This window comes from Leiobunum rupestre, chromosome 6 (genome assembly GCF_980474605.1).
Source record: "Leiobunum rupestre chromosome 6, qqLeiRupe1.1.hap1, whole genome shotgun sequence".
Lineage (NCBI taxonomy): Eukaryota > Metazoa > Arthropoda > Arachnida > Opiliones > Sclerosomatidae > Leiobunum > Leiobunum rupestre.
In genome coordinates, this window is record NC_143389.1 from 19817552 (window position 1) to 19828548 (window position 10997).

At 30.8% G+C, this 10997-nt stretch overlaps 1 protein-coding gene across 1 annotated transcript; it reads right to left on the minus strand.

Moving 5' to 3' along the window:
• Window positions 1–200: 200 nt before the first annotated feature.
• On the minus strand, window positions 201–9918 carry LOC149940249 (ecdysone 20-monooxygenase-like). Its single transcript, XM_090177445.1, has 10 exons — window positions 9682–9918; window positions 5763–5940; window positions 5349–5589; window positions 4555–4745; window positions 4183–4381; window positions 2774–2927; window positions 2551–2714; window positions 2010–2088; window positions 1173–1382; window positions 201–324 (listed from the first exon to the last, which is right to left on the minus strand). The coding sequence occupies exons 2-10, from the start codon at window positions 5935–5937 to the stop codon at window positions 205–207; spliced, it is 1533 nt and encodes a 510-aa protein (XP_090033571.1). The 5' UTR covers window positions 5938–5940; window positions 9682–9918; the 3' UTR covers window positions 201–204.
• Window positions 9919–10997: the final 1079 nt, after the last annotated feature.

Sequence of the window (10997 nt, forward strand, 5' to 3'; positions counted from 1 at the left end):
CCTTCAAATATAAATGTAATGATTCCTTCAAATATAAATGTAATGATTCCTTCAAATATAAATGTAATGATTCCTTCAAATACAAATCACAGATCAAAATATACTTTTTATTCAATCTATTGTTCTATATTCGAAATATATTCACTTTCTTTTTAATAAAATATGCGTTTACTATAATCTACATCATTATAATTCTTTACAAACTCATCTGTCCTTAAAAACTAAAGATATGGGCTTCGATGGTACTACAATAAACGCGTGTTTCAAGTCGAGGCCAGTTTCGAAATCACTTTGGACGCATTCAACTCGAAACGACTGCACAATCTGAAAGTGAAAAAAAGACATCAATACTAAGAAATAATTTAATGTTTTCCTTCCTGATTTTAATTGGACAGAAATAATAGGCGATAGCATAAATTGCAAGGTATACTGGGTAAAATTTATTTCGGAAACATTTGAGCGCCATCAAACTTTATAGAAACCTTTAAAAATAGTCAGGTGGTTCTAAAATTGATTTAAAGTTTACCGTTGAACAGCGACTTCCAGCTTCATTAAATAAATCTTTTAAAAGTTTAACTTTTTACTTTAGCTTTTATGGTAAGTTTTTTTTAAAAGAAAAAAGATTAATTTGTTCAACTTAATTTAACGATGACTCGGACATAAGCATTATTATCGTGATAGTGATGTTACATCTCTGACTAGAAAATTGTAAAAATGAATTTCCGGGAACATTTTAACAAGTTAGCTAAGACCAAAACAATTTATGCTAACGCCATTTGGACCCGACATTTGAAATCAAGACAAAAATATTTTTGTTAACAGCCGATAAATATACTGTAATTTATGTCAAAATTATTCAAGAGAGTACTAGTTAAGAAAGTATTTCTTGAAGAAACGGTAGTGATAGGGACAATATGACATGGAGATTCTAGGGAATATAAGTCTTAATAACCCGAGGGAGTATAGTCACTTTAATAAACAGGTGTACAAATCGTAGGTAATGACGGTAAATCGCTTTAGAAAATCACTTTAAATAATCCGTGGAAATCGCCGAATGTTTTCCAATAATCAGTAATCAGGAGTACAAGGATTTTACGAGTGACTACCCCTAGTAATAACCCCACTTAACAAATCTATACACCTAACACTATTTAGGCTGATGAAAAACCTACTTTTGCGGCTGCTACACAGAGTTCCAACTGAGAAAATGTTCTGCCAGCACACATTCTACTTCCAAATCCAAACGGTAACATGCTGAATGGATTCGGTTTCGGCTTTGTCGTATCATTTGTTCTCAGCCAACGCTCGGGTATGAATTGTTCTGGTTGACTGAAGTACTTTTCCAGCTTGCATGTTACCATGAAATGACAAAACACCGCTGTCTGAAAGTTATGAGGTAAATTAGTGAAGCTTATATGAAATTTGCTTATAATTTATTGAAATGGTTTTCAAAATATTTAGACTATGTGCACAAAAAGGTTATATCAAAAAGATTTTAAAAAGTATATAAGATTTTTTTATTTGTTATTTTCTCAATTAAACAATAACCAGCCAAGAACGCATTAGAAAATTTTAAATTGGGTAAAAACAGTTAACTAAGTTAAAACCAAGCGCAATATGAGATTCATTTAAATACGTTAGGTCCCGTGTTTATGTTAGTTTTAATAAATTGTTCGAGATAAGAATTGAACAGCGCGTGCCAACAAAAATACCAATTTTATACATGCTTTTCTATATTACAATATAGAAAGAACTATTATTCTTAAAGGGTTCGCCATTGAAGCTAAATTTGTCTACTTTTGAATACCTAAGCATGAATTTTCATTAGAAAAAAGCAATGTTTTCTAATGAAATACGATAGCAGATTTTGAATTTTAAAATCTGTTATCTTCTATTATTTTATATACGCATTTAAGATAACCCATTCCTAGCGTCACCTTGTTTTTATGTTTTAAAATCCCGTTTTAAATTTGGAATAGCATAGCCTTATAACACCTAAACATACTTACACCAGCTGGAACTTTATATTGAGACAAAACAACGTCTTCGGGTAATATACGCATAATCCCAGGTACCGTTGGACTTATTCTGTAAGTTTTCGAAACGGAACATTGTTAATGGATAGTTCTCGATTCTGATAAACCCTCAAAACCTGTAGAATATTAGTTTTTACGAATATGTAGATATAGTTACATATTTCTAACTTAAAAATGTCTGTATTACATAAAACTATAAAGCTCAGTTGCGAGGGGCAGGACATTTGCCTCATTTTTGAACGAGTTTTTTTTTTCTAAAATCCGGTTTGTGGGTTGGTTATGAAAAGTCTATGGGAAGAAAATTCTTGGATTTTGTACTGGGTTTTGCCAAATGTCCGACTCCTTGAAGGTTATACATTGAATCGTAGATTAAAAATTTCGTTTTTTACACAAAAATAGTTACGCTGCAACTATTGGAACTAGATTTCACACAAGATAAAACTATTTTTTTTTAGTTTTGAGGGCCATTCTTTCGCGAAGTTAGTTAAATTAATTATTGCAACAATTAATGTACCTGAAACTTTCTTTTACGCAGGCCTTTAAATATCGAAGCTTGCTCATTTGTTCGGACGATATCGTATCACTTGAAGCTATCTTGTTTACTTCGAGGTATAACTTTTCCTGGATATTATTACATTTCCCTAAATGATAAAGAAGGTAGCAAAGGGAATTCGTCACCTATAAACAGGTTGACAAAACTTAGAAAATGGCTTCAGGATATTTGGTGGCAAACTCACAGTAAATACACCACCAAGTATAAAATCTACAACAGTAAGCCTCTTTTCTCTGTCTGACATGTTTGATAATGATAGCAACGTGCTTAGCACTGGACCCCGTGTTTCTGGATTGTCTCGGCCTTGTAAGGCTTCTTCCATAAAAATTGCTACAGTTCTGGAATTAACAAAAACAATCAAATTAGGAATTTCGTCAATACTACTAAAAGAATTGTGTCAGCTGGGACACATTTTGACATCTGTGATTTAATGTACATCATGTTATTTAAGAAAATTAGCTTTAAAATATGTATTTGTTAATAACTTCGCTGCAATTTTACCTATTGTTTTTATTAGTATTAAATACGTAAAATATAATATTTTGCAAGTGTGGCCTGCGTGATTTTGGGCGCTCTCTTCAAAAAGAAAAACAAAACAAAACTGGCGTTCAATAACTTTATCAGTGCATCGGAAAATAGCGAAAACCACTAATATTTATCGAAAGCCTAATCCATTATCTTTAGTTTTCGAAAAAAGGTATTGATTTCTCTTTATTGACAATTAAATTCCTGATACGTAAAACAATTATTTGATTTTATTAAAGGTATAATTTTGATTCCGATGTTGAATTAGTGTTCTCCATAAAAGCTTAAACGATTTTTGAAAATCTCAAAATTAGACTTAAGATATTAGGCTAGAGAAATGTTTGTCCTACTATTTTATCTCTGGTAACATTCAATTTGGCTCTAGTAGCAACCAATATAAACATCTACCCGCAAATAACGTTCATAATAGGTACCCAAGAAATGCAGGGAAGCCTACCATTCCATTTAAAAACTACAATAAGCTAGTGAATATTTATTTTTAAGTAATATTGTCAATGCCATTATTATTATCATTACCTATTTATATATTTCATACCAAAATCAAATAAATCATATGAATTCTGACACTATCTCTGTCATCTGGCTTCGACATTCAATTTGAATTCATAAACAGGGTTCGTACAAAATTTCCGGAATTAAATTCCCTGACATTTCCAGGTTTTCCCTGACTCAATTGCCAAATTTCCCTGACCGTTTTTGTTGAATAAATTTATGTTTTGAGGTAAAATCTTGGAAAATGTTAATTGTGTATTTTTAATACATTTTTCAGAAATGTATTTGCCGGATTTTTGTTTTTGGGGTCATTTTAAAATTCCCTTACTATTTCGGACCATTATAAATTTCCCTGACTATTCCCTGACCATTGGGAATAATTTTCAAATTCCCTGACTTTTCCATGACCTTTTGGAAACATTTTCAAATTCCCTGACTTTTCCAGGTTTTCCAGGTATTCCAGGTCGTGTACGAACCCTGATAAATGCTATCGAGTTTTTATTTAAAGCTAGTATTTATTTTATGTAGTTAAATGATAACGAAATTTGGCCTTACTCATAGATGGCGCTCTCGGCCCTATCTAGCTGCTTATACGCGGGCGTTGCGAATTTTTTCCACAGAGGCACTCCATAGTACAGTTTTTGGTACGCTTCAAAAGTGTCTTTTACAGCCTGAATCATTTTAACCGCGTGACTAGGAGTTGCTTTTTGGTCCAGGCAACCAAGTCTTTGATTTAGGCACATCATAAATATACCTATAAATATATTTTAAAATCCATTACAGGGAGTTCTCAAAAACCTGCTTTTTTAGAAGTGTTTATTATCAGAAAGACTATATTTAACAAGACGATCTTATCAATCAATAGTTATCTTCCACTTAAATGTTTGCATATTGCCATAAGTTTCTGGTGGTATTCCAAACACTTACATTCCAAAGCAACTTTGTAGAGCAGATCTTGAATGTCTTCCACTTTGTTTCCGTCTGTTCGGGATTGTTTAATGAGGGATATCATGTCTTGACACACTTCACTCAGATGCTTTAACGCCGAATCATTTTCCTTCATTATCGACAAAACAGGAGTGAGAGCATTTCGAAGTTTGGACCAATCGTCACCAAGGCTGTAAAGTATATCAACATTAGCGTATCTAAGATGTATATTTGTTATAATAACAATCAGGCGAAGTTACGTTTTATTTTGAGGTAAATAATTCAGTCATGGAATATTTTCATATCAACCCTTTTTATAAAGTATAAGTTTCTAACTATATTTAATTTTCCTTCGAGATCAAGTTGATGAACAATGTTTAAGGCGATAAATTGCTTTACGAATTAGGGGTATTTTTCTAACTAGTTTGTTAGAATGTATTCTTTTTTTGGATGCATATTTTAGTATTTGTTGTTTATGGTGTTGCTTATTTTTCTAACATAATAAAATAGATTAAATCTCATGTAAAAAGGTTGTTGTGCCCATGTAGATAAGAAAATCATGTTTATGGAAGCTCAAAGGGATACAATTTCAAATTCTGCTTTGGGTCGTTATTTACTCAAAAATTTCACAGATATTGATTATCATGTAGAATTTATATGTATGTTCTTTTGATACGAACTAAGGAATGGAATAGGACGGTCTAGGGTCCTCGCGGGTGTAAATTCCATTTTGTTTCTTTTAAAGAAGTAAGTCAATAAGAAATGAATGAATGTTGAAGGGACCTAAGGCTTACGAGTTCGCCAGTCCGATACTGTCGTACTTCTCGGGATGTTCACTACGGTACTTGCAAACAAACTCCATTACCGGCCTCACCGGATTCGTTCCCTGGTGTCGGAAAACTCTTTCGAAGTCCTCAGGGTCAAAGACTTGAACTATAGGTCGCCTCCACTGATATTCCTCCTTGACGATTTGCCCGTAGCGGTGGTATTTATCAATGTTGGCTTCGTGAAGCTTGAAGAGTCTATAGCGCCCAACTATAAATGAAAAACAGTCAAATACAAATGTTTGTTTTAAAAATTGAGCGAGTGCTTGAAAAACTATATTTGTTCCTGGGTTACCTCCTAGATAACTTCGGAATAAAAATATTTTCCAAAGGACTTTCAATTTAATACATTAGGCCTATAAATTATTTTTGTCCTTTACATACTTAATGGAAAATACAGCCATCCGTTTCCAATGAAAGGTATGGAGGGCTTTGGGCCAGGAATATCTTCAAACGGTTTGGGAATATGGTCATCCGCTGGTTGCGTTTGAGCTAAAGCTGACTTCTTTCTAGCTCGTTTCCAACCGCCCACCAAATTTATTCTTCGACTCCAGTGCATTGTCTGTAAACAGTCAATCAAATTTTATAAAAGTATTCACTTCCAGAATTTCTTAATATTACTGAAATGTTTTCCAATATATACCTCGACATTTCCCATAGTTCTCAATATTTCCATATATAATAACATATGTATCATAATTACTCATAAGTGTGCCAGAAAGAATTTTTTCTTAATGAGACCTTGTTGCAAGGATATGACGAAATTGACGTCACTTTCCAGTCGATGACGGTTTTATCGTCATCAAAACTAGTTTTGGCGGGGAGGGAAGGAAGTTAAAACCAGTTTTACGCGACGTTAGTCCGTATTTTCTTTGGTGGCTGTGAAACAGGGTCTCATTTAAATTTTTATTACAGAAATGTTAAACAGAGGCACACTTATGAGTAATTATGTTACATATGATAATAATAATAATAATTAACTAGGCTTTTACCCAAGCTCCCTACACTAACTATTACCGTTAACCTCTACAAGGTTTTATGGGAAGGGGAAACCGAAGAACTCGTGGGAAAACCCCTTTAACCAGTGGGGGAGAGAACTTGCAAACTCTACGCAGAAGGAGTGGTTCCGAGTTGGCACCCAGTGCCACAAGTTGGGATCAAACCCGGCTTCTCTTGGTGCGAGGCGAAATTGCAAGTATTTCCCATGCTTCTCAAGATTCTAAATATTTCCTATATTTCTAACTAAGTTTTTATCAGAAGAAATAAGTATTTATCGATATTTCCATAAGTAACATAATAACAATAAGTATGACACTTAGCTTTAATGTTAATTTTCTAACCGAACCTTTTTTCGGCACTGATACTCTCTTCAAGCTGTGATTTGGACTCACGACTTACCGTTTTGGATGACTACTTTTTGATAAAAATTTAAGCCGAATATGGGAGAGCACGTTCTGGAGTCGCGAGGGGCTTTGGCTTTGTTTTGAAGCCCCGGGCAAATCATTTTAGCCTAATAATCCGCCTATCTATCGGAAACCAGATAATTCGGCTTAGCGGAAGTCTCACATATTTTAGACACTAAGAAAACATCTTGATTACACAATAACTATTAAAATCGGTTTGGTTATAAATCTTGTTAATTTTCATACTTATTGTTATTATGTTACTTATGATATTTCCCATATTTTTAAGTATTTATCAGAAGAATTAATTATTTATCGATATTTTCCATAGTGGTGCGAATTTTATGTTTACTAGCTTTTATCCGGATTTCCCATATTTCTAAATGTTCCGAAGTAATTATTTCGATTTCTGCCTACTTGTTCAACACATTTTAACTTGCTAGATCCTCGTATTTATTATTTTTAAATAGTATTCGCTAGAAGTAGTTCGAAAAGAAAATAATAGAGTTGTTAATTTACCAGAAAATTTAAATGGGGGAAATATTCCTTTAAAAATCGGAAAAATAAAATTGAAACATAGTACTTTTTAAGGGTTTTCATTGTAGACTAGTCTAGAGGTTTAGTTTTACTTTTGGATTCGACAAAATGAGGCAAAAATGCCGTTAAATTTAAATTTGCGAACAATATGAAGCTAATCATGAAATGATAACTTTTTTTCTTATTTTCGGAAAAATAGGGAAATTTTTCCCACTTACAACTCTGGAAAATAATGTTTACGGCCATTAGCCTTAATTAAAGTTAAGTGAAACTTTGTTTTATTATTTAAAAACAAATTTTGTTTCCTTGGCAATGGTTAATGTATTGATACGATTACCTTCAAAAGATGGACTTTCATTATATTTTAAAATTACAATTCATAGATTATTTATTCTTGTTTAGAACGTTTTAAACGTTAACATAATTTTATAATATTTTTGGAGCTCATTCGCCAGCGTAATAAAGGCCGGAGTACAAGCTTGGCGAAAACGGGAACCGTACACAAAACTATAAATTTAAATGAGATTGGGTGTGCGTGCCAATATTAGGGAGAGTAATTCTATCCACGTTGCGTCTTCAATAAAGTTGAATGAACTTTCATTATGTCATAAAAATTCCACAATGAATTTCGCTTCAAGCATATTGTAAATTTCTCATATCATCTATAGCACAATATACTATACTAGGACTTATATCTACTTATCTTGATTATACTTATTCCAATTAACAAGCTCTAATATTCTTCTGCGATACAAAGTTGGAGATTATTTTAGTTTTATTAAACGTAAAATGAATAACATTTTTCGTTAGTGGGAACACTAAATTATTCAAATACTTTGTGGTTTGTATTCGTTAAATAGGTCCTAACAAAAAATTTAAAATACTTTTTATTTAGTTTGGAGCTATAAATATTAAATATCTCAACGCTTTTATAAATAGTTTAAAAAAATTATGTTTTTCCTTAAAAAACTTATTATAACTTTTTAAAATTTTATTTTCATCCGTTGTAAAATATTTCCCTAAGTTGTTCCTAATCTAATTTTTATTTTCATTTCACAATGCATTTAATCGAGTAATCACAACGACCATATTTTAGCATTTTTCCGATATTTTCTATTAGAGTTTATAGTTTTTCTGTTTTCCTGAATAAATTATTGATAGTTCGTTTGTGTAAGGTATCATTAAGTAAATTTGAAATTAATTTAAAGGATTCTTAAGAAATTGTTAAGAATTTTTAAGTTTCTTTGGTCTGCTTTAAAATTACAAAATTGTTATGAATTTAAAGGTTTCTTTCGTTTGCTTTAAAAATTAAATTTTCAATAAAATTAAATGTTTCTTAGGTTTGCTTTAAATTAACAAAGTGGTTATGAATGTAGATGTTTCTTTGAATTGCTTTAAATTAACAAAATTGTTAATAGTTTAAAGGTTTCTTTGGTTTGCTTTAAATTAAAAAAAATTGTAATGAATTTAAATGTTTTTTAGGTTTGCTTTTAATTAACAAAATTGTTAAGACAATAAAAGTTTCTTTGGTTTGATTTAAAATTACAAAATAGTTATGAATTAAAATGTTTCTTTGGTTTGCTTTAAATATACAAAATTGTTATTAGTTTAAAGGTTTCTTTGGTTTGCTTTAATTTAACAAAGCTAAATAAAATAATCGAGTGAAAAAATTCGAAAATTTATTATACTTCTAAAAAATAACTACTTACTTGTTTGTCTAGGCTAGGTTATCGAAAACGACTTGAAACAAAAAATGCTTCATAAACGAAATGGAATCTTAAACCATAGAATTAACGACGCAAAATAATAAGTATACGTGTTTCTTTGACAGTCATCCTTATAAAAATATTATCTTTCACAACCTAATAAAACGCCAAAGATTCGGCAGCGAACAAACGGCGAAACCACCGGCAAAACTGGAAGCGCGCGAGGAGACACGGTGCGCCGGTTATCGCGCTCGGTGTTGTTGACCTTCACGATCAAACATTCTCCATCTTTTCGAAAACACGAATATTAGACAGGGCCCTGTCACTCGAAACTGCTAAATGCGCTGGGATTATCGGCGAAACACGACGCGGGATCATTAATCTCCCAAAGGCTTCAGTTTCCATCTCCAATTCCCGGTTCCAGAAAGACCGAGATATAACTCGATAAAAGCGACTAAAATTGTAAAAAAAAACTAATTCGTTCTTGTCAAATCGATTTGTAAAACATGACGGACTAATTCTATTAAGAACAGACAAAAACGTCCATCATATAACACCTGCACGCTGATTAATTTCGTAAATTAAAGGGTGTAGTTAGAGAAGTATTTTTAACATTTAAGAAACAAAGTAACGGTAAATACGACGTCAAAAACTTACATGACAGGTCGGCGGTGATGATATAACAAACACGGGGTAATATGCGGTTAAAAAGCGTCACAGCGGAGAGAGAGCGAAGCGCCGAATTGCGTTCAAGTGTCAGCAACCAAATGGCGCCAAATAAACGCTTAGAATTCCAAACACCTTTTTTCACGCCCCTGGTCGTCGCGCGCCCCCCTACTCCGTTACGTGTTTGCCCGCGTTTGGGTCCTTCGCCTCCCCAGACACTATAATCCCTACCCTGCTGCATTTTTAGGATAGAACTCTCCTAAATTTTTTGAATCGCAGCCCCCTCTGCTCGACCAAATGAAAAACAAGCTACCCTAAGGTATAATAAAGTCCGGCGCTTAAGTCGCCATCTACAAGCGTGAAACCAAAAGTTTTGGTGCAACTGAAAAGAAAATCAAAATAATATTTTAATTTTAATTTAAATATCATTTCTTAATTTAAATTTCATTTCTTAATTTAAATATCAATTCTTAATTTAAATATCAATTCTTAATTTAAATATCAATTCTTAATTTAAATATCAATTCTTAATTTAAATATCAATTCTTAATTTAAATATCAATTCTTAATTTAAATATCAATTCTTAATTTAAATATCAATTCTTAATTTAAATATCAATTCTTAATTTAAATATCAATTCGTAATTAAAGTATCAATTCGTAATTAAAGTATCAATTCGTAATTAAAGTATCAATTCGTAATTAAAATATCAATTATTAATTTAAATATCAATTCTTAATTTAAATATCAATTCTTAATTTAAATATCAATTCTTAATTTAAATATCAATTCTTAATTTAAATATCAATTCTTAATTTAAATATCAATTCTTAATTTAAATATCAATTCTTAATTTAAATATCAATTCTTAATTTAAATATCAATTCTTAATTTAAATATCAATTCTTAATTTAAATATCAATTCTTAATTTAAATATCAATTCTTAATTAAAATATCAATTCTTAATTTAAATATCAATTCTTAATTTAAATATCAATTCTTAATTAAAATATCAATTCTTAATTTAAATATCAATCCTTAATTTTAATATTAATTCTTAATTTAATTTAAATATAATTCTTAATTTAATTTAAATATCAATTATTAATTTAATTTTAATATTAATTCTTAATTTAATATGTAAATTATTTATATAATTTTAATGTAAATTATTTATATAATTTTAATGTAAATTATTTATATAATTTTAATGTAAATTATTTATATAATTTTAATGTAATTTATTTATATAATTTTAATGTAATTTCTTTATATAATTTTAATGTTAATTCTTAATTTAATATT